We start from the raw sequence: 24,663 nt of genomic DNA, 5'->3' as shown, positions 1-24,663 counted from the left end.
CTGAGAATTCCTCTCCCTTGATCATATACATGGCAAGGAGATTGCTGTCTGAGATATCCCGCATCCCGCCACGCCCCGGTGTCACAAACTCGCTTTCGCTACCAGCAGATGACAAGACCAGAACCCAGATAAGCAGAAAGATTTTCAAACAGGAAAGATGACGAAAGGAATTGGGCTGTTCTGGGCTCTCCCGAAGTTGCTCTTTGACCCCTTTTGCTGTCCCTTTGTACATTTGGTTAGCCTTGCTCTAAATGTAGGTGACACCAGACAAGACTGGGAATTAAAGAAGCAGCAGCCCAAAACAATGGCTCTGCAAGGCGTTATCTGCCTGATTCGTCAGGGTGAAGTATTTATCCCCGACAGTAACAGAGATGGCTTTAATTGTGGCATTATTAACTGCTAGCTGTCATTGCTGCTCAAAGGATGCAGAATAAATGCACAAAAAGAATTAAACACTACATCAGAGATGTCCAGAACCTAGAACAGAGATCCCAACGTCCTAGGGAAAAAACCTCGATTTTTGCCTTTACGCTGATTGCCGTGCACTGCACCGTGTATTAAAGATTACACTTTGCCTTTTGTTCAGGAAAAGGGCTTGTTCTCAACGCTGGTGGTTTCCATCTTCTCAGGTGCACAGCGCGGTTGTGCCAGGTGTGACCCAGGGAAGGAGAAGCTGTGTGAGGAGGAGGAGGAGGGGAGGTGACTGCATCACTGCTGTTTGCGCATCCCTCTGCCACTGCACAAGGAGAAAAACTTCAGTGGCTTTTCTCTGCAGCAGACCAGCCCCTAAAGGACGTTCTGCAGTACTGCAGAGGCAAGGCGAGCTACCCGGGGCACATTTCTGTCACATGCACTTGCAGACCCTGCGACAACTCGTTGCCTTTACAAATGGATTTGATTTATGCTGGTAAGAGGTTCATGCTGTCAGCTTTTTGTCTCGTATTTCTGGCGTAATTGATTCTGCCCAGTCATTTCTCTTGCAGTGATTATTCCTCTTTTCCCAAGCAATAGCTGCCTGTTGCTGAAAGACGCCTTAATCTTTTTAATGTAAACTATCTTGAAAACAAGATTTTTAGATATAAAATTTCTGTTACACCAGGAAGATGTTGAGACTGAAATTCTTAGCTCAGGCGGTCTCACTGAGGGACATCCCAGTCAGAGGCAGACAGAAAGGCAGAAAAAGTTGCATTGCTCAATGACCAGCCACAAATCCATGTAGCATTTAAAAGTCTACGTGAACATTTTGAACAGTGATACTGTGATAGAGTGGAAGAGCTACGCAAACTCTCCTCCATGGGAATCAAAAGTAGTTCAGTTTTAGCTTTTCCCCTAATCCCACTTTGAGCATGGATTTTTCAACTCCTCTGCCCTGATTTTCTCAAAAGTGCAGGACGAGTTTGGCAAATGAAAACTGAGATTTATACCCAGACAAAACTGTCTCCTTTCCTCTTCTTTTGTCCTTGTGCCAGAAACTCTCGAGAAAGCTGAAGATACCGTCATGAAGAATGTTAAAACAAATTGTGGCACATATTCTTGGGATGAGGAAAGGAGAGCCTTTCTCTTGGGAGCATTAGTCTGTGCTCGTAGACTTGTGGGATGTCGTAGTGCCTGTTTGTGGCTGCCTGCCCTGTTTGATATTGTTTACCAGCTCTGATGCTCTGGATAGTACATTAGGAAAGAAAAGTTAGCAATTGAATGTTAATAACAACCACAGTTATGCACAAACTGACAGAGAGATCAACTTCAGAAACCAGAGGAAGGCACGCTACATCATGGTTTATTAACTGAAATTAATAACGGTGTTGCACCATGCAGGCTTGAACATCACATTTCAAATGCGAAGTAGAGGACCATAAAAAAGGCAGAGTATGTGGCTAATTTATAACAAATGTTTTTAGGCTTGGTATAAAGATCACGCTGCAACGAATACATTGTGAAAGCCCAAACTGCTGAACCCCCTAAGGGGTTTCTAGTCCCTTGTTCTCTTCCCAGAATGTTCACCTGGTACAGGCCTTAGGACACGAATAACCACATCTGTCGGTCTTTTTAGTTGAAAGGAGTATAGATTGGACAGTATCCCCAAATAGGCCCATGTCTCCATAATGCTAAGACAAAATCAGACGTGTATACATCCTTCTTCAAATGTAAGGACTACATTTCCTGATGGGGATTTGCATCTGGAGCTAGATGGGGGAAACCTCTGACATCCCCTTCAGCATCCTGCTGGCTCCTGAACTCACCTTGCCCAGGCAGCTCCTTCATCCCAGCAGCCGTGCCATAGCGGCCCTTTTGGTTTTGGCCTGTACCTCCCTTTCATCAGGGCAGGTGATGTTGCCCAGGCAGAGCTGCATTTCACATGTGGTGAAATGCAACACGCCACAGCGAGCCAGATAATGGAGCCACCCGTGTTTATCTGACGTGGTGCAAAAGCCATGAGAAAATGGTCCACGTGTGAGCACAGCCTAGAAATTCAGAGCAATTCCAAGCCTATAAATACATCACACCGAAGACATGTTTTGTCTTTCTGGACAAAGTTAGAACCTGATGTATCGGTGGATTAAGTAATAAAACTGTTAACGGGATCATTAGTGGCTTCGTGGTAACAACCAGCCCTGACTTTCCCAGAGACCCATGGTGTCATTGTATTTGGAAAAGCCTTCGCCGAGTAGGATGATGAGCTGTGAGAAACACACGGCTGTCTTTCAAAGTACGATGGGCCAACTGCACCGAGACCGTAGCCAAAGGAGGCTCTGCCCCAGGCAATCCCTCCCCATCACACGCTGTGCTGGGTTCACGCTGACGTAGGGTTCTGGAGATTAATCACCCTCTCTGGTGATTCCGATTGGGCCAAGCCCCGCTTTCTTCCCTGCGTTCTTGCTCCATCCTTACTCAACAGGAGATTTGCCAAGATTGAGGAAAAGTTGTTTTTAAGCACGAGAACCTCCGGGAGGCTTAGCAGAACGGGACCTTCAGGGCCAAAATAAACTCCAAGTGAGCGCACGCGCGGCCCCACGAACAGCAGCTGGGGTGGCTGGCCCCGAGGCCGCCGGTGCTGCAGCCTAGGGGCAGGGCCGCCCACTGGCTTTCCCTCTTCTTAGAGAGCCAGCGGGGTACTGAGCTTTCTCACCGTGATTTTTCACTTCCAAAACGAATTGGGATTTGCCAACAAGATCAGTGAAATCTCCACCTCTATCAAGCATGTGGCGAGAGAGCAGCTTTCAGCCAGTTCTCTTCTCACTCAGATCCTACCACAAATGTAAAACCAACTGAAAAAAACTAAATGTTCTTGGTCACAGAAAGGCAAATTCAAAGACAGGCTATTGTGTTCAGCTTTAAACCTGTGTAACGGAGAGCTAAGATCGACCCAAGTGCACGAACACGAAGTGAAAATAACCCAGACATCATCCGTTCGTAGAGAAAAAATGTGGCAGGCTAAAAGTTTAGCTGATTCTCTCTGCTTCACACCATGTAATAGCTTAAATGGTGTTTAAAAGGTTCTCAGGGTGACATCATCGTTTCCATTCACTTGAATCACCCTTTATTTGTAAGAGTACAAATAGTTAAAAGCTAGCCAGATTTGCTGTTTAGCTCTCTGTCCCGCTGTGTCATGCAGCAAGAGCTGCTACAACTTCCTCGCCTGGTGTACACCTACCAAGGGGTCTGGGAAAAGCATTTCTGCCACACCTGGGCGCTGCATTAGGAGCTCTGATATTCCTCGTGGGCTGAGGAGCAAAGCAGTACCTGGGCTTTAAGCAGTGGCTGTGCACAAAGTCCTTTCCCTTATCTTTGCAAATTAGCGCTGATGGAGTTAATTTGCAGCGAATGGAGAGGGGGGGCTGCGTGGGGAGATGGGCCGTACCTTCAGCTGGACAACACTGCACCTGTGGGATTTATTTTTCTGCAAGGAAAGACAGGGACCTTGAGGCTTGCAAGTGATAATCCACTGTGCCTTACTTCCCTCCTTTCAAACACAGTTGCATGCGTCTTCCTGTTCAGGGCTCTGGGCAATCTCTTCCAACAGCCATTTCCTGTATGAAGGCGTACTGTAATTAGGATTGCCCACAAGAAGGGTTTCCAAATGCTACTGTGTGGGCATGTGTTACAGCCCCTCGGGGAGGCAGCTTCAGGCAGCTGGAAGAACAAGTGAAGAAGCAGAGGGGAAAAACACTTTTTATAACTCCTGGAGGACACGCTGTCGTAGGCATCCGCACATTAAAGGTCTGAAACGGCAGCCCCTGCGCAACCAAACCCCCAAATTCGGGAAGTCCAGGCTCGGTATCAGCTTTCAGGATGATCCCTGTGGCTACAAAGAGCCAAGGCGAGCCCTTCTCAGTAGCAGTGAGGGAATCTAGGATCAGGACTGGGATACTAAGGAGGCTCTGTGCCCGTGTCACCAGCTGCAGGCTTCTGGAGACAAGGAGAAAATTGCTTCAACTCCCTAATTATTGTATTCAGCGCTAATTTCAGCTAATGAGGTATGGGTTAGTGGCAAACAGGATGAATCCCTTACAGGATAGCTGTTTGTGTGTGTGTGTTTGTGTGCCATATCCCCGTGAGTGACAGGGGCTGTCCCAGTTTACCCACAGCTAGGGAGGAGTGGGCAGAGTAGCCCCGTGGAGATTGCTGCTTTTTCTGCAAACTGACCTTAGGGTATCTATAAGGAAGAATTTAAGGTTTGTGATTTCTGAGCTGTGGGCTCTAAGGAAGCAAAGATTTTGACTGCAGTGTTTTAAATTCATGGAGATTTTTAAAAAAATGGAACAGGTAATGACTAGGTCAAGCTTCCTTGACCCTCAAATCAAGAACAATCCCAAAAGGACTGAAAACTCCCCTCTCTACTTCCTTGGCAATCGTGTTCCCACAGTTCAGAAAAACACAGGAAGATCTAAGGAAACCTATGTGGAAATGCAGAAGACAAAGGCAAGTGGTCTGAAAATAGAAGGCTGGTCCATATATTTCCTTTACATTCTGGTCCTGAGTCCAGTTTTTGGCTGAATTTTGAAATCTCAGGGAGCATATGCTTTTGCCATTCTCAGCAGGGCACAAAGGAAAACAGGCTTGTTTGGCCTTGCCTCGTTTGAAGGGTTAGAAGAGGTCCTTTCCTTCTGACCCACTGATGTCTGAGATTCCTTTTCAGCGCTGAAAGCTTTGCAGCTTAGAGCCACAATGAAAGCCCCGAACGCTGGTTGCACACGCACCGTGCACTGGCTGTGACTCCTTTTACGTTTGTGGATAGTGGGGGGGGGGGGGGAGGCTTGAAAAAATTGCCCTTGAAAAGTTTAGTTCAGCATGAAGACTTGGTGCGTCTCCTTGCAAAACACCAGGGATTTGGCTGCAGGTCTCAGACCATGGCTTGGCTAACCTCTGCACCAGGCACCATGTAAAGGCAAAATTCATTTTGGTACAGGGAAGAGAGACTGTGCAGACCTCTAGAGCTGAGAAATTCCTCCAGACTTTTTCTAATGTAAAAATTCGAGGAATCCTGAGCCCTGAGGGGAGTTTAGGAGACATCCAGGGAAGGGGGGAGCGAGCAGGAGAGGGGTGTAGGATGTAGTGAGGACAAAAAGTATGTGCTGTAAAGACAGGCTAATCCAAGGACTTGGGGATGAGGGCGTTGGGCTGCCTTTTGTAAAACAGTTCACACATCTACTCACTATCCATCATAAAACGGTTCACAGACTCACTACCCATCAGAGTACAAAGCTGTATGAAACTGTTAGCGACTGCCTAATACAAAGCTAACAACTGCACCACGGGGCACTGGCTCAGCTGCCCTCAATATGTGGATTCATTGCATGCAATTTCCCAAACCTCTGAAAGCAAAAAGCTGAGATGGTCCCTCCGGGGCACACGGGGCAATGCTGGTTGTGGCCGCATGTGCTGCACAGCCTGCCTCAAGGATAGCAGAGAAAAGCCCAGATTCAGCTCTGTGGAGTGGGCACGGGACTCGAGATTCTTTCCAGCTTCCTATTCCCGTTACTGGAGAATGCAGGAGGTCCGGCCAGGTCACCAGATTTGCCTCGTTCAGTTGTGGATGTGTGCTGATACCTGGTTTGGGGTGGGCTGGGGTTCCCCACACAAGTTGGTGCAGCACTCAGGCAGTGTGGAGCTTGCCCAAAATGGGCAGCAATCAGTTTTGTTCATCACAGGCTCATGAGATCAGGCTCCCTACCTTCTTCAAACCTTCCTCCTTTCTCACTTGAAGCAAATGGCTCACGGGCAAGCCCCTAAGATCACAACTCCTATACAGAAAGCCTCGCTTCACATGATTTCTTCTAATCTTGGCTTGCTCCTGGTGATTGCAAGCTCTCTGCTGCTAAAGTTCTGCTCCCTGGGGCAGCCTTCAAGCATGTGCTTATATTAAATGCCATTTCCAGATAATAACCTTGACTGGCTGATTTTGGCAGGTTCTCCTATTTTCTCAGTGGCCTTAAAAAGAAAAATTAAAGAAGTGCCTAACCCAGGAGATCAGTTCTCCGTTGCACACGTTTTATGCCCTCTTGTTTATGTAGCCAGCTTTTCTGGCCATGTGGTGGAGTACAGCTAGATGCTCTGCCCGAAGGTGAGAACCAGAATGCCTCGACTGGCACCCAGCAGCCTTTGTGTCCCGTCAGTCATTCGAGCTGCTTTCTGAAGGAAAACACTTGGGACACATCTATTTTGCTCCTGGCTGTTGTTTAGATATTCTGAATATCTTTTAATTGCTTCCACTCGTAATTTCCCATTCCAGTGACATCAGGCTGGTCTAGAGAAAAAAAGGAAAGGTGGAGCAAGGGAGATGAGAGGGAGTAAGCACAAGAACTTCGGCAGGGCTGCTAAGCTTCAGTGTCCTTCTCATACTCTCTGTGAAAGTCAAACGCTGCCTCCTGGAAATTTCCTGTGTAGTTTTAAAAAATGCAGGTTGCTGCTGCTGCCCCCAAAACTGTTTTGCAACGTAAGCTGAAAGCAGCTCCTCTGTTCATCCTGTCCTTTGCTGATGATCAAGTGACCCTTGCTGCATATGCTTTGCAAATGTCTTTGGAAGCAAAAGGCACGTTTCATCTCTGAGCGTATGCAGCATAAGGCAGATTTTCACCCTCCTTCAAACCGTGCTGGCAGTTTGGAGGACAAACTTACAAAAAAAGGCAGCTCACGTACCACTGACTGTACCTAAGAAATCTCTCATGCTTGTTGGAAACCTTTTGCAATAAGGTGACCTGCCGGCAATACACATATTGTAAATACAGCCCGACTCGATGGATTCCTTCAGACTGAGTTGGGTTGAACTACTGCTTTGCGAGCAATTCAGAGACCATACAAAAGAGTAGAGACCACTCAAATGTACACTGCTGCTCTTATTTAGATTCATGTGTATTGCCATACCAAAGGGGAAACGTGTGCAGATAAATATTTTTGAAATTTTAAAAGAAGATATGTTAAGTTCTTGTAACAGAAACCTTCAACAAACAATCTGGTTTGTATTCTCAGTATTCTTTTGGGTATGATGCTGGTTTTTAGAAGCTCAGGGAGTATTCAGAAATACTTTGCATTTTTTTCCTTGCCTTAAATAGATGAATTAGTGTAAGAGATTTCCAGTTGGTTTTGAAAGTGGCAGCTTCAGGCAGAGAAGCTCATATATCACAATCTTATAAAAAGTCTCCTTTGCTTTTTATAACATTTTCCCACAGTAAAGCAAATGTTTAGAAATAACACCAATTAAGAGACACATTTTTGGTTTACTAGAACCGATCAGCAGCCCGTATTGTCGGCTATCCAATCCTCCACTTCCCAGCACTGGCTGCCTCAGAGGAAGGCAGAAGCACACCCCGAATGCCTCTGCCTTCGCAACAGCGCGCCGCCGGCTCCGCAGTCCTTCGGGCTACATGCAGTGGGCACCCTCGCTGGCATGCTGGCAGGGTTCTGAGCTCCTGAAGCTTTCGATTAGCTCTTGACATGTGGCACATTTGAAATGCATCTGTTAGTAAGCTAAATTGCCTTTCCTGGTACATTTGTAGGTCTGTTTGCAGAAGAAGTTGCAAAATGAAACAAACAAAAAATGTTAAATTCCAAACTGGCTTCAGTGTCAAAGGGATCAGGCAGGACCTAATTTTAATTCTCGAATCTTGTTAGTTTTCCAGTGTTACGTCATTGCAATTACCGTGTTTATTCCAATACCGGAAAAGTTATTTGGAAAGCGTATATATTAAAAACTTTTTGATAATAATATCAAGGAGCAAAAGACACTACAGAAGGTACTGCCAGTGTCAATAATTCTTTTCAGATGTTATTTTTAAAGGCCTACCTAGAACTTGTGCCAGCTGTCAGCATCTCCACAACTATTATTACTATGTAAAAAGTTTTTAGCAGAAAGCCCCTAACTAGTACAAGAAAGAATTTGAAATAAGCTCTGTAATAAACGAAAAGAAAGTGGATATTTCATGATACCTGTGGAACTGTCTTAGGAAGTTTAAAGACACATGAAATATTTTGAAGCTACGTTTTAAAATGAGGCAGGAATTTGTTGGGATGAAGTTTGCACGGTCTCTCCTCCCTGCTAAACACGGACACGGAGCGAATGATCCTCCTTGCACAGGAGTTCTCTGAAGGAGACCACCCATTGATCCGGATCAGTTTTATGGCTATGGAAAACTTCTGTCCTCTGGTATCCCTGGCCCACATAGGGGATCTGCTGAGCTGCAAAGCAGGACATCACGACACAGCGGCTGCAACCACTGATACAGAAGGAGAGGGCACTCCAGCTCCCTTGCTGAGGTTTGGTAAGGGCCACGAGTGTTCCCTTTCTCTTGGCTGCCCGGGAAGTCCTGCCCAGGAAGGTGCCCCTGGGGCTGGGCAGCTGCACTGCCCTCACTCAGCACCTCAGGGGCAACGTCTTTCACCGTTGCAAAATCATCTGTCTGCCTTTTAGATGTTTGGGTTTGAATCAGATTCAAGTTCTTCAGCGTAACTCTGCCTAACTTTGACCAGAAAGATCCCAGAGGAGGCTTAACCTACAGCCTGCAGGACAGATCCATGCCTCTTGTCCCTTGGGAGGTCAAACAAAGTTTGATTAAATTCACCGCTGGAGATTAACTTTGAGGGAAAGGTGACTGAGGAGTTAATACCTCACTAACATCAGTGCTATCCAGAATCCTCCGACTTCCTGGCCCTGTTTCAGTTTGGCTTCCAGCCTAATTAGGGCACACAGACACTGTGCTAACAGATTCTTTTCCTAATGATGGACAAAGGTCTGACAGCCATAATGCTGCTTCCAAATCCATCATGAGCCTTTGCCTACAGGGACAGTTAGCGATGTGCCTGTCTTCCTTTCCTTCTCACTGGATGCACACATTGCCTCCTCTCTGCCAGGCGCTGATGAGAAGGTGAGCCTGGACCAACTTCCAAAGGTGTTAGCACCAAAAGTGCCAGGAAAGCAGTGCTGGTAAGTGAAGAACCAAGGCGGCACTGCAATGTGGGCAACATCTCTACCCAACCTTTTCACCCAGCCACTGGGGTGCCACTGCACCATGCTCCACTTCAGGAGCACTTGCAGCAAGACGTGCTTTCTCCCTTCTGCCAAACACTTGCCCTCATCTCCCTCCGATCCACAGAAGTCTGTGGGGATTTATTTATGCCTTTGGGAAGCTCCCGGCTGGATTTCTGGTAACGCACCTTCTACGGGCAGCCCTTCCAGCCTGTGCATTAACTGCCAGTTAACACACGCGTGTCAGCCAGGTGGAGCAATTCGAGGAACCCCCCCCAGAGGGACACACAGGCTCCCTGTTCCCCACCAGGTGCACCTCAGGGTGCATCTCCTGGTGTCCCGTGCGGCATGGGACCACAGCACCAGCCTTACTGGGGCACTCGGACCGAGGGTCACCAGAGTGCCGGCCATGGAAGGCTCTTTGGCCTGCACCATTTGTGGTGGCATTTATTTTTTTTTTTTCAGGAAACGCTGGACAGGCAGTTTGCAGCACGAACTGAGGATAACCACTTATTGTGCAGGGAGCTGTGGGGAAGATGCTGCAGGGGATATGTGAAATGCCCTAGGTTAGCACCTTGCAGCCAGCCTGGGGGCATTTCTGCAGAAGGAACACATCTCTGAGTGGAGCCAAGAAAACCAAGGATGCTTCAGTGTGTCCACCTCATGAAACTAACCCCCAAAAGGCTTGTAAAGTACTGAGCACCCTGTGAAACCCATCCACCACCCAACAAAACTCGCGGGGAACTGCCTTCAGAAGCTACCTAGCACCTCACCCCCTCACCCAGCACGTGCCAACGGAGTAACTTCACCGAGCCCTGCCGAAACGCCAAACCCTCTGCGTTACCCCTGGGCTCCCCAACCCCTACAGAGACCCCCAAACCCCACAATCTCCCCCCAAAACTTACAGCCCCCCCCCCCAACCCCACCGAGCCCCCCACAGCTCCCCTCAGGGGAGCCGGGCAGCGCCCCTCGCCCGCTCCCGGGGAGACCCCGCGGCGCCCCCTGGCGCCCGCCCGCCCTCTCCCTGAGGCGGCGCCGGGCGCCTCCGGTCCCGGCCGCGTCCCGGAGCCCTCCGGGGAGCTCGTCCCGGGGACCTCGGGCTCTTACCGGGCGTCAGCAGCAGCAGCAGGGCGCAGGCGGCCGTGGCGGCGCTGGGCCGGGGGGCCATGGCCGGGCGGAGAGCTTGGCCGGAGCGGGGCGGGAGGGGCAGAGCGCGGCGGGCAGCGAGTTGCCGCTGCCGGTCACCGCCTCATCCTGGCGCCGCGGGGCTGGTTCTCGCCGTCTTTTCTTCCCGAGGTGCAGGTTTTTAAAAGTTTTGTTTGGTCGTTTGGAGGTCCGGGATAACTTTATTCCTCGTTTTGTTTTGTTTTGTTAATTCAGGGGGTGGGAGGCAGTGACGGCGCGGAGTAACGCCAGGGGTTATTGTAACACCCCGAAAACTTGGACTCCCCCCCCCCCCCAAAAAAAAAAAAGAATAAAAATAATAAAATAATAATAATAATAAAGTTTCCTGCGGTCGGCGAGCTCGCCTGGAGCTGGGGCTGAGGCGGCCGCCGGGATGGGGGCGCAGGTGCGGCGGGGCCGAGCCCCTGGTCCCGTCCCGTCACCTGCCGGGGGACGCCCCGAGGGGCTCGGGCATGGCCGCAGCCCGCCCAGGGGCTTCTCCTCCTCCTTCTCCCCCACCCCTCCGGGTCCGCTTTGCCTTGGCTGGGAAGTTTGATACGAGCCCGGGATTCTTTATAGGGACAGGAAAAAAAAAAAAAAAAAAAAGAGGAAGGAGAGACGTCACCAGGCGAGGGGACTTCACTCTCTCTCTCTCTCTCTCCCTCCCTGTCATTTCACAGAGCTCCTGGATTTCCTGTTGCTGCTTGAGATGGGGCAAAGGAACGAGCCGAGCTGTGCCCCGCTGCCTCCCTGCCCTGCAGAGCTGGAGCTGCGCTAGCATCAGGTGGCAACATCCCCCCCGGGCCTGTCCCCGCTTCCCCTGAAGGGCGCCCGAGGTGCCAGCATCCCCTCCCGGCACAGGGAGCACAGGGCAATGCTGCCGAGGAGCGCTGGAGCACTCTCTTTACTCCCTTTCCCTGGTTATTTTGCAGTTTGGGTTCTCCTGGTGCCGCTCTGTGTGTCTGTCCTGCTGGAGTGCCAGCCCTGTGCTCCCTGCCCTGCTGCCTACAGTGTTGCAGCAGCCACTGCCAGTGCACCCCGTGCACTTGGGGCACAGAGAAAGTTTCTTGTTGGAGTAGGACATTCTGGGCAGCTCCAATTTTGTTAATATTTACACAGCTCAGCTGCCTCCATAATCTCTCATGGGTTTCTCGTAACAGCTGCTTCTGTGTCACCCAAGAATTGTCTCCAGGCATTTGGGTGTAGACAGATCCACCCACGTGTTGAGCTTTCCAGCCCATCCACGTGCCTTTGCTCTTGCCATGCCAGGCAGGACTGGAGCAGGAGCGAATGCTCCTTCAGTGTGGTTCTGGCAGGGGACTCGCAGATGCTTCCCCTTTTTTTACCTCCACCCCAGGACAACAGAGTCCTTTCCTGCTCCAGTGCTGCTGCTTTAGCCCCAGGTGCCTCCAGGGCTGGTGCACCTGCATCTGCGAGGATGAGAAGCTGTGCTGAGCTGATGCCAGGTGTCCTGGGAGATGTCCCTGCTCATAAAAGGAATGCTTCTGGAAATGCAGCTGGCATTCAGGTGACAGGAGGGAGCTGTTCTGTGCTATCGTTAAACGCACATCCCAGTTACATGGCTTTTTATATACACAAACCACTCCACTCTACTGATAATGAGAAAGTGGTGGAAGCTCTACAGCTACTCACACAGACTGTCACTCCCAGTAATGCCACAAATGAGGCGCTGGGGTTAAATGACCTATTACAGTAAAGCACTGTCGATCTCCATAGCTGAATGGCAGGGTTTGTTTGGAGTTTTTGTTACTCTAGCTCAGTTTCTTTTCAAAAGAAGAGAAAAATAGCAGGTGTATTAGACCTTATACTGAATGTATATCATAGGTTTTAATGAAACTGAACTGCAATCAGGATATTATGAAGTTTCCAATGCCTATTATGTGGTGCAATTGCCTAAAGTAACTAGGAAAATAAAACTAACATTCACATTTTAAAGAAAATGTACAGCATTGAAGAGGCTTTCAGGGTAGGGAGTAGCTGCATTACCTGAGCGTTCCCTAGGCTTCCAGCCTTAGATGCTATCATGCTGGGGGAACGTGGTATGGTGGCTCTGAGGAACAGTACGGAGCGTAGAGTGGAGCGGAGACACCACGGCATCTCCAGGTGGGGACTAGATTGTTCTTGTGCACACCAAGACTGATAAGCCGCACTTTTGCTACCCTGGGCCAACGACCTGTCATGTTTTGTCAAATGCTGTACCCTAGTGTACTTTTTGCTCATTAGAATATCATTATAATACCAAAACACACGTCCATCCCAAAAGCTACCCACCTCCAAGGTGCGACCTCCCCTCACTGAGCACGCGTTCCGAATTTCTCGGAGCCCATTCCTTTAAACGGAGATGGGAAAACTTTTCACCATTCATAACTCAGATGTGCTTGACGGCAGTCACTCAAGCTCCAGCTAAAAGATAGAAAATAATATCAATTGGCCTAAGAGAGAGGGGATGTCAGGGAAGATACCATCGTTAGGGAAGGTACCATCGTCAGGGGAGATACCATCACGAGGGAATACACCATCCTGAGGACCTCCTGACCCCTGGGATCAGTCGATGGGCTGAGCCTCTCTTAGTCCCCGATTGGGATGCCTTTGGGTGAGATTTGAACACTTGGTTATACTGTGTGTCTCTGCGGAAACAGAAATCTCTGTAGAGTCTTTGTGCCTTTCAACGCATTAATTTCCAGGCTGTGTACCTGTGTATTTCATGCATGCTAGCTTGCTTTTGCAGACAGTAAATTATCACCGGCAATCCAAAGACCCTGGGTACCTGTTGCTGTAATAAATTGCACTTCACTGCATTGTTCCTAGCTGTGATAGCTCTCATTGAACACGACTAGAGTGAGGGCAGTTATATGTTACTGGTGAATCCATGACGATGGTAGTTCAGTGCTATGAGTCCGACCAGACCCATATCGGTTAATGCGTTACTGGTGAATCTGTGATTGTGACAGTTCAGTGTCCTGAATCCAACCGGACCCGTAACGGTTAATCGGCTACACCCCTTATTGCGACAGAGAAATTGGCATAGTCGGCAGGATTGCTATGGATAAACTGCTGCAATAATGCAAATGTTTCCCTTCCCAGGTGGGGAAGGAGTGGGCCCAAAAATTTTGGAAAAATCAAGAGGAAGTGGTAGAGCACATTGAGCAGCGTCAGGCTTCACGAAAGATCAGACAACGAAAGGGTAAAGGTGTGATTTGTGCTGTGTTAGATGCTCAGCAAGAAGCTAAGGAAACTCCTGCTCCCAAACTGATTTCTGATGTGGAACATACAGCTTTGAAATCAGAGAATGAGGTGCTGAAGTCGTCATCAGCCTTCGTAAGGGAGACAGGAAAAACATTAGGAATCAGAATGGATAAACTTTTGAATGAGAATAACAAACTTGTGACTGAAAACGATAAACTTGTGGGTGAGAATAATCCTCTTAAACAATTGCTGGAGAGGTTTAGTCATCTGTTAAATAGAATACAGCCTTCTGCTCCGGTTAAGTGGGATTGTAAATCATGCAGCCCCTGAAAGCTGGGATGGTGATTTTTGGTTTGACAGTGATGATGATGTCAAAGAGATTGCTGGTTCTGAACATCAATTGATTTCCTTGAGACCTTTGGTTAAAATTGAGACTACCTTTGATGGTGATGATGATGAAATCTGCACTACTGCGTGAACGATTTCATGGTCACCAGCAGAGTTGGTTAAAATACAGGAGAATTTCTCAAGGTGGTCAGGAGAATCGGAAGTTGATTATGTGTGGTGAGTTTCTCTTGAAGGAGGAGACCAAATTATGTTGAGTGAGGAAGAGGCAGGAGACTTTTGGGGACCTGGAGTATTTTTAACCACCACACCAGGAGACCATAATTACTCTATAACTGCATGGGAGAACTCTGGGGAGAATTGCCTAAGCGGAAAGCCCCCAACCCATACAGAAACTGCAACTTCTGCACTGAGCCCAATTGAGGAGGCAGAAACTCAGCAAAAAACCTCCTATCCCTGGGGAGGGCAGTGAGCCACCTTGCTCGGCAGGTATTAGCAATTCAATGGCTCGCTAATGAACACTGACCCTGTCATTGCCCTTCCCATTGGACCCCGAAAAATATCGGTAAATTTTCGTACTGGCACCAGGACCCAAATGTCAGTAATTACACGTGAGACAGCACAGCCCCTGAGCGTTGATGCAGGGTTAAATTCACCAGGCTCGATGGTGCACAGTGCCCCACCACAAAAAAATTCACTCTGTCTGCCAGAGGAACAAAAATTAACCGGAGCAGAAGTATTAGTTGGTGCTGCATGTGCTATTTTAGGACTTGACATACTGCGTGGCCGTATGTGGAAACTCCCTGATGGAACTGTGTGGAGTTTCGCGACACATCAAAGGGATTCAGGCACAGTGAAACTGAGGCTGTTACAAACAGCCATACCCTTACCCCCCGCTAAAATCACTAATGTTCGGCAATAGAGAGATAGTGAAAGCCTTCTGTGCATCTGACAGTAGCAATAACTACTCCCAAATATCCCACACACATGGGAACTCAAAGATTGCTGTTTCACCCTCTTTCTAACCCTGCCGGTTGAATACAACCGAGCGTATTTTATTTTCTTTCGTGTTCACGGGAATCCTGAGTGAACTGCATGTGGACAGCTGGAGAATCGCAAACCAACAGTTTGGATTGATAATGCTGTGCTTTCCCCTGGCCTTGATGCAATTACAGGCCTTAAAGGAAATTTAGCTCCTGTGGTTGTGCGCGGAGCTGAGGTGTTTCACCGTGACATCGAACCATGCGTTTTCACGGTATAGGACAAGCCCTAGAACATCTCAAGCCAAAAAGGACCTAAATCTCTCTACTTTAGTTCTACATGGAAACAAAATATTTTCCGAAGATGAATGGAGTTGGAATGATTCTCTAAGAGTGGATGGACTTCAAGACTGTCTTTTGAGGTTACAGAGGCACAGAATTATCAATACAAAAAAGAACATACCAATTCGGCCTTACGTTAATCTCACTCCTTCCATCTTCAGCACAGGTCCTTATATAGTTAAAAATGTGGGACAACAAGTTCTCGTTACCCCTAGCTGGTCTCTAGAAAGGGTATTGGGAACAGGGTTAGGTATATTAAATAACTGCTGCTACAGATGAGCTAAGGAAATTGGAACGACATTTTACCCCATTGGGAACAACTTGAAGAACTGTAAATGCCCTTGGAAAAACTCAAGGCAATACCTCCCTTGCCATGAGCTGCATCCAAACCAGTTAATGCTAATTTTCGTATCAATGCCCAGATCATCCTTAAGATGACAAGTGCATTTTCTGTGCGCAAAAATGTTTTTTAAAACAGTTTCCTCCAGATTTGTGTTGCAGCAATGGACTTTTAAATAGTTATGGATAATAGTAAAGACAAATCATATATGAAGCTTAACTAAAGAACAGAAATTCTTGCTTAGTTTAAGAACTGAACTGTATTTTTAGTTTACAGGAAGGTGTTAAAGAATTCATTTGAGGCTACTGAACAACTGCTAACAAATTATGTTTTGTTTATGTCATGCCCCAGATAGTCTTGTATTTGTTGATAAACTTAACTGTCTTTTTAATGGAGACCAAATGCCTGTAGCGTGTAGTTTCACAAGTAATTCAGTGTGAGAACCTGGCCAAATGATCCTGGGAATTATTTTCATTATTTTCCCCTCAAAATATGCAAAGCCAAAAAAAAAAAAAAAAGAGGTTGTAAGTACGACACGTTTTGTTCATGAGCATCCTCGCATGCCTGTAGCAACCCTACACGTAGCAGGCTTCCCTAACACAACAGCACCTTCCATTTCTACAGATGGAAAAAGCAATTTGCTAACTGGACTAGAACCTCTTCATAACAGTACAGCTCCTTTTGCCGTGACAGTTACTCCATCTGAGGAACGCAAAGCTCCTCACTAATGTCTTTGCCTTACAATACTCATGGGAATTGAAGTAGGGCTCGAAAAGGTCATTTCACTCCCTAATTAAATGCTTTTACCTTTGCAAAGGCACCTGGCAGCTGTATCAGCGTGGTCATAAATAAATAAAATAATAGTAACAGGGAAGTGAAGATATGTCTGGTGGAAATACTAGGCAACTGGGATGGAAAGCAATAACCTGAAGGAGTTTGGCCAGAATATCAGAGCTGTGGCCTCGTGTTTTGTAGGGCTGAGGCAGTCTACGAGAAACTTGCGCTGACAGGAGGCTCTGACCATGCAGCTTGCTTGGCCACCCCTTGGAGGATCTTCTGTCCATGGATGGCACGGATCTCTACGTGGAGTTCCTTCGTGTAGAGGCACTTTGAGGCAAAGGCAGCCTTTCCTATCAGCTTGAGGGCAACAATCCCAACCAGAGGCTTGTTCTGCAAGGTAGATGTGTTCTCCAAAGCAGCTCTTGACCTTTCTATTGGAGAGAGCTGGTGGTCACAGCTGTGTGCTGCACTAGTGAGTGCTGGCTTGGGCGTCCAGAGCTGAGTTTTGTTATGTGCCAACAGAAAGAGAAGCGAGCAGAACATGTCAGGGAACTTAAAGAGGTTTTTCTGTGCTTGTTGCCTTTGGTAGGTGAGGAGAAGGGCAGTGACTGCCTTCAAGGACTGTGAGTTGGCAGGCCCTTGGATTTTCAATTCAGTGTGCCGTATCAGGGAGTTCTGTATCATTTTCCTAAGAGGACTTCGAGCCCTTTTTGGATGTAGGGCTTACCATGTCCTGTAAATCTAAGCATCCAGACGAGGTGGTGGAAATAGGCAGGACATTGCAAGTGTGCCTTGCGCTTGGCTGCGTCGTTCTGGGATAAAGCAGTGCATGAATTCATCCACGGATTTGATGGGAGCAGAGGGTGCTTTGGAGGCATATGCTGACCTCCAGGACAGGCGTGGAGCTGGCTACATACGGGTCCCTAAGCCAGTTAACCGGGTACATTGCCCATCCCCAGTCCCACCTCATCCCTCGCACAGACGAGAAGCTTTGCCAACAGGAGCTGCCTTAATCTCGAGGAGAGCTGCGAGGCCGTCGCTGGGTGTGCCTCTCTCCGCAGTCTGGTCAGGCTGTCTTTATTTGCACACATCCTGTAGTCCCTTGGGGATGGAAAGACAAGTTAACATTGGCAGTCTATGCGCAAACAGGGTGGGGAACTTTTTGATGAAAATATTTTTCGTTGGAAAATGGCATGTTATCAAAACAGAAACCTTCTGTGGGAAGACTCAGCTCGGAATTACTTCTGCCCGGGATGCAGTTGCTGGGAGAAGAAGCACCATCCCAGCCTCGTGTCCTACTTTGTGATGTTTGGTGTGCAAGGGCTGAGTTCAAGACTCTAGCCTGAATTAGGTCAGAAACCTTTACTGTGATTTCTCATGTTTTGGAGGAGTCCCCTGTTCAACAAGTCCATTGACCGCCCTTTGGCCGCTGCGTTCGGCTTCTTGTAGACGCATTTTCTCACTCCTCCCTTTGTTGTGGAAACAAAGGAAGAAAAGGCTTCATGCAAACCCCATTTGGCTCAAACAGAGTGGGGACAAAACGTTTCTCTAGCTGGGAAAAACATTTCCTGCACAGCTTTGTTCAAATATACAGTAGCACATAGGCAATGAGAAGCCTGATAGCAAGGGATGTGGGGCCAGCAGAGCCATGGGCATGTTTCTCGTGACTTGGTGCTCCTGTGTGGGATGGCAGCTTCAGAGGGGCTGGGCAGGAAGCACATACAGTCCTTAAGAGAGCCTCAGTGCACCTTTCATTTTCGTACATAAAGGGAAAAGAAGCCAAAGAATGGTTTAATGAATCATCCAAAGCCACAAAGCAAAACTGGAAGAGGCCTGTCAGTCACTTCAACAGCAACAACAGAGCCAAAATATAAATAATATACTCCAAGCAATCATATTTTTGTTTCAAAACTGTCAAGAATGAGGTGTTGTTTTCCAGTGGGCCTATTATCCAGCCCTGCCTAGCATCCTGGCAGGCTGTCCCCTTGCTGTCCAGCTGAGGACTGTCACTGCCTGCATCCACTGCCATCCAAGCCCCGGTCCCAGCCCACCCTGACACTCTCCCCTCAGACAACCTTCGTGGCACTTGCAGCGGTGGAACAATGTGCGGAGCTGCCTGAAAACACCTCTTAAACAGATGTGTTCAGACACCAGAAGAAAGCAGAGCATTTCATCCTTCTGCTGGAAACTGGAGATTAAAGGATAAAGATTACTCGCCTCCCATTATTTGTCGCTTTGAACTGTAGTCTGCTTTTTTAAACTTTAACACAGGGGAAGTGTGTGATGTTCCATCTCTTTGTGTTTCCTCTCTGAGGTTGTTTTTGAGCATCTCCTTGTAGCTGTTTGACTCAAATCCTTTATAACTGAGGCTGCCTGGGGAGATCCTTACAGTTTATAAATATAATCTAGGCCTTGGGCCCATACGGCTCTTAGGAAGAATTAAGTGGTTTGGAGCACTAGACAGGCTTCTGAGCCAAGAGTGCAAAACAAGAGAAATGTTAAGGAAAATAAATAGCCACCAACAAAAGGAGACCGACACAAGGTTTGATTACTATTTTGTTCTGCTAGAGTCTGTGGCAGAAAGACGAAGATACCCACCTAATGAGGAAGAAATTCATGAGCCAGGTTTCAGCCACACACAGCATTTGAGGTAAGAAAAATATTCCATCCCTCTGAGGTACTTCGATCCAAATCTTTTCCTTGCAGTGACCTTCCTCAGTCAGGGGCCAGATTTCATGTGAAAGGTTTTCCCTCTCCAGAATGTGAACTTCAAAGTGTGAGAAAAATGGGTTTCATCCAGCTGTAGGCCTCAGAGCGAGTGACCAGGAATGCTTGTTTTATTTGTTTTTCTATGGATTCTAATTCCTTCTTACACTTTCTCTCTCTTTCTGGATAAAGCAGGATTTTCTTACCAGCAAGGCTGAGAATGATAACCATGGTGCACGTCTGTGGTATTCTGCAGATGTTCCCTGTAAAGTTCCTGCATACATCCCCAAAGCACGCTCACCAATTACGACTGGCTGACTCAAGTCACTGGAGTGGAGGGAGAAAAGCCTGAGAGGAAGAAAAAGCACAGGTAGGCATCGGCAGTGGCAAGACGGAAAACCACTAGTGATTCCAGGGTGCTGGCGTTAATCAAGACACTAGCCACATCGATCATGAAAGAGTTAGGGTTAATTCAGCCCATAACACAAGGCTGGGCTCTCATGCCAAGGGCTTTTTAACTTGGCACCAGAGGGGCACTGTGCCCCAGTTCATCGCTGAGCATTACTGATGCTTAGTCTGAAGATTTTTAGTAACTGTGTTACAGATGCTGCACCCCACTCCAGCCTTCCCTGCAGGGAAGAGTTTTGGATTCGCCTGTACCAGCTGATTTTCTCACCACCTGTTTGCTACCTGTCTGTGATTGCAGTAACCACAGAGCAGCAGCTGGAGCAGCAGAAGGTGTTCCCTTCAGCGCTGACCTTGACAGCCAGTGGGGAGAGACCAGCACGGTCCCAGATGTCCCACTCACCAGACAGACTGTCCAAAAAAGCTCCACAGCCCTGTGCTGCTGCCCATCAGCTGTAGAGTGTACGATAAGCTTGCAGTGATGTGAGAGCCACTTAATCATGACACTATTTTTTCTTCCTGTTGCATATGCTGAAAGATCAGCAGTCCTTTCATCGAGATGCCATCTTCCTGTTAGATCTCACAAGGAAATGCTTCTTGTCTCCGTAGGACAAGCGTTGAGATTATCGCTGGTTACACTAGCTCCAAAGTAAACCAGAGCCACATGACTCAGTGCAGCCAAGCCTGTGAGGCAAAAATAGCAGGCTGGTGTACTGAGATGGTGGAGAGAATCAAAGAGACACTGTCTACCAAAATTAAAATGTCTGCAAATGAGCTTTCAGCCAATGCAGAGCCAAAAGAAATGTTTCTTCCATGGGCTTACTTATTTCTGAAATCTGAAAGGAAGCAGTTGCTAAAGACAAATGGACATTGTGCTGAAGGTTTTAGAAATGAGAGATGGTAGCACAAAGACACTGATAGTGAAACTGCCATCACTGATCTGCATTGTCCACGCTGAGAGGCACTGAATAAAAGCTTGAGCTAAAGCCAATGGAAGTGAATAGAAGTAAATGGGAAGATTCCCGCTGCCTTTAATGAGTTTTGGCACCGGCCCTAGATGAAGAAACATAACTAGCAGTAAATAAACTAGGTTCTAAAAATCCTTTTGCCTTCAACAGCACACAGTGTTATTAGGAAGATGACAAAGGAAATCTGCTTATGGTGCAGTTTTTTTAAGAAAGTGTGACCCGCCTGGAATAAAACAATGTGAGCGTCATGTGTTGGCCTTGCGCAGGTCAGCAGCAGCAGCCAGGCTGGAATCTCAAAGCAGAAAACCCAAACCTGTCCTGGCTCCCCAGCAGAAAGCCTCTCTGCATGTGCAAGCAGCTTTGGCGTCCTCTTGCCAAAGCCACCACTACGCAGAAAGGACGAGGGGCCACACTGAAGAGCACAGAGTGCGACAACCAACAGCTGTGACTATAAACAGAGAGCACTTCAAGAAAATAAGCACCTGCCTCAAGGCTGCAGTGTGCCCTTCTTATGACAGAAGGATGTGGTGCAGCCCTGAGGCACTGCAAAAAGAGGACTCATGGGCACAGCTAATTGTAAAATTAAGGAAGGAGGAGCAGGAAGAGCTCAGAGGGAGACAGTGGAACAGCTTCATCCATCTGCCCAGTTCCTACTTGCCACAGGGGTGGGTATTGAAGGAAAGCAGAAGAAATATTTCATGCTCATCATCTGTGCTTCGAGTAGAATGCAACCTCAGGAGACCATGATGGCTTTAACAGGCAGGCAGGCTTGGATGTAAGAGCCTTTCTCAGCAAGGTCACCGCGTGAGTCAGCGCGGGGCCAGGAATAGCGCTCAGGACCAGCACGGCTGTGCGGAGCTGGAGACAACAGGCTCTTCTTTGTCTCCTGGGAGTCACCGCCCCGGCCAGGGAGCTGTGCTCAGGCCATCGGTTCAGCACAGTCTGTGCCACGAGCTTCAGAGATAAAATACACACTTCTTGGATGCTGTTTCCTGTAAAAAAAAAAAAAAAAAGCTGGCGAGACCATGCCATTCTCAGTGGCTGCATTCTGCTATTTTGCCTGTAAATGAAGTCAGATACGTTCGTGCTGTTTGCTGCTCTTCCTTCTCCAAGTGTCTCCATCAGCAGTGTGTTAAACTCAGTGGGATGTCAGACATTAGATGGGAGGAGTGATCCAGTTGTCAGGGCATTAGCCTCTGGTTCAGCAGCATGATTCAAACTACTCCTCTGCCAAAGCCCACCTGTGTGTTCCTGGAAAAGTCACTTGATCTTTCTTTCCTCCCCCTCCTTATCTGAAAAGCTGGGTCAAGCATATATCCTGAAGACTCAGAAATCTCGTGAAAGTTGTGCTCCAGACTGCAGTGGCACTGGCTGTTGAATACCGTAGTTATCCTGGACAAGGAGTCTCTGCCTGGCAGAAGATAGGAGATTTGCTGGAAAGGTGAAAATGTGCTTTGGGGCTAAATGGGAGGAGGTTTTCACTACGGCCTCCTGTGATACCGTGGCACAGGGATGAGACTGACTGGTCCTAGGACACGGAGTTGAAATTGTGTTACAGTAAAGGATGAATGCTGTGGCAGGGGAATCTTGCTTGTGTCTGTGCGTAATGCTCAGTAGCAGATGATGCTTACAAAAATCATCCGCCTCTGAAAGAAAATGCTGTTATGTTCTATAGAGGCCAGACACCTGTTCTCTCATGGACTGGTTGCGAGCATTTAAAGAAAAAAAATTAATCAGTTATTCTGTAAAATCCTTAACATCCCTACCAATGCCACAAGGCTCTTTTGCATACAGGTTCCTTGTCGTCTGGGCACTGGGAGGAATGAAAAATACTTGAGGGATTTCACTCACTGAAAGGTAGGAATGGCAAGGGCGTTCAGTAGGAAAAACAAGGATTTAAAAATCAGCAGGGCAGGCTCTGAAAACTGGTTTGTGCATTCCTCATCTCTGTTTCTCTCTCCTCTCACTGTGTCTTTGCACAAATGCTTGTCTTACTCTCGGCTGCTGTGTTAGGCAAGTAGGACTGAGATCTCTGCTCACAGCAACCTGTTCAGTTGTGCGCAAGGTAGTGCTTTCTTCTGATGAGGGCTAAGCTCACAGAATGTTTTAAAAGTGCAACCAAAACATGAAACTACTGCTCAGTCTTTATTCTCTTGGGTCTAAGCTCCTTGAACCAAGGTTGCTCCATTTCTCCATGCAGTGCAGAGCCCATGCTGACACTTGGAAAAGCTGCCATCTCCAGCTAGCTGCAGAGTTGCCCTGAAGCTGTGTCTCTTGTTACTTACAGGTTTGTGGCAACAGGAGGTCACAAAGCTTACTCCTCATCTTCTCCAGAGTCCAGGGACGTCCTCAGATTTACAGCCCCTTGCTTTTGGCTTAACCCAAGATGAGAGCACTTGGTGTGAAGGTGGGTGGTGCTGCTGCAGCAGCAGGGAGGAGCTCACCTGGGAGGCTTTGGCTGGTTCTTGGGAAGGGACCACAAGAGAGCTCCATTGGGACTGCTCTGGGCTTGCCTCAGTCAAGGCTCAGATTTCAAAAAAAAGACCAAATCTCTCAAAAAATTGGGAAGGAGGGGAGGAATTGCACTTCTCTCTGCCCACACAGTGTGTCACCCTTACTCCATGCTGTTACGCTCTCATATAACATTCCTGCAGGACCATAAATGCCGTTTAAGGGAGCAAATTTCACTGACTTATTCCCAGTCCATAAACTGACACTGCACAGGTGGAATTGGGATTTAACTGGTGACATCTTTAGTCCCCAGAAGGATTCAACCAGCAACTCCTTTTGAAGGAAGAGGCAGCTTTGGGAAATGAGCCTGTGAGGGATCCTGCCAGCACCATGGGTTGGTGGGGGCGTTGCCTCTTCCTTTCCGGCATTATCCCAGAGCAGCAAGGGAAGCATTTCTTCTTTCAGTTTTTTTTTCTGCAGGATTCACAGTCAAACTTCGCATTTCCACCTGCCACATGCTGCATGCTGGAGCCAGTGAGCATGAGCACCAGCACTGGCAGCAAATCTCTAGAAAGATTGGACTTGCTTTCACATCACCCAAAGGCAAGACCACGCTTTCTAGTTCCTTTTTCTCCCCGAGCTCCCCATGGCCCCATCATATATAATCAAATCTTCCCTCAGCTCTCCTGACACCCATTCAGCCATCCCATCTTGCCTTCCATCAGCTGCTTTTGCACGATGTCCCTGCCCAGCTACGTGCTGTCCCCAGCTGTGCACTGCTCTCTGTGCTCTGTGGGTTTCATCACTGCATTGCTCAGTGTCTGACATCTATTGCAACAGGGATACTCCAGGGAGTGTCAGGTTTGACCTGGGGGCAAACTGGAGGGAATGTACTTCTTTGGGCAATAATGTCACTCCCACCTCCCCTGATGAAGTAGTGATGACAATTTATGTGGAAAGAGGCAAGGTGCAGGACTTGAAAATCACAAAGTCTCCTTTTCAAGGAGATGTGATTGTACTGCAGGTGTACCCGTGGGGGTAGGAGTCAGTACATCTTTCTATTCCCCAGCTACGTTGGTTCCATTATGCTCTTTCAGTGGCTTTTTGTTACTCTATTATAGGTGCATTGCAGTGGTCTCAGAAAACCCATCACTTTCAGCAGTAAGGGAGTATTAAAATGCATAAAGGTATCGGAGGCTGGCAGATGGAAGCTGATACAGAGATGTAACAGTTTCAGAGGGTACTTTCTGACAATTTTATGCACTCTGTTAAAATTTAATAGGCAGGAAACCACCAAGGTTCTGGAGGAATCTAACACTGATTTACAGAAATTGTTTAAAAATATATAAGCTGCGTCTTCTGTTAGTGTATATTGGCAGAATCAGTGGAGCTATGCTGATACACTCCAGCTGTCTTTCCAAGCCATATAATTGAATAACAAATGAGTTGTCTACATAGATTGTTGGAGCACGGTCAAGAATTGTATACTGAAATTATTAGCCTGTGTTAAAGCAT

At 47.7% G+C, this 24,663-nt stretch overlaps 1 protein-coding gene across 2 annotated transcripts in view; it reads right to left on the bottom strand.

The window, feature by feature from the left end:
• LOC309882993 (vascular endothelial growth factor receptor kdr-like) overlaps positions 1-11,158 on the bottom strand; it is a 131,753-nt gene extending 120,595 nt beyond the window's left edge. For both annotated transcript variants that reach the window (XM_082770611.1, XM_082770612.1), the window contains exon 1: positions 10,568-11,158. In XM_082770611.1, the coding sequence (XP_082626737.1) occupies positions 10,568-10,628 (61 nt within the window). In that variant the 5' untranslated portion in view covers positions 10,629-11,158. The remainder of the gene's footprint in view (positions 1-10,567) is intronic.
• Positions 11,159-24,663: the final 13,505 nt, after the last annotated feature.

Source organism: Aythya marila (assembly GCF_965140915.1).
Source record: "Aythya marila genome assembly, chromosome: 13".
NCBI lineage: Eukaryota > Metazoa > Chordata > Aves > Anseriformes > Anatidae > Aythya > Aythya marila.
The sequence above is the reverse complement of the archived record's forward strand: the minus strand, read 5'-3'. Positions and strand labels throughout refer to the sequence as shown.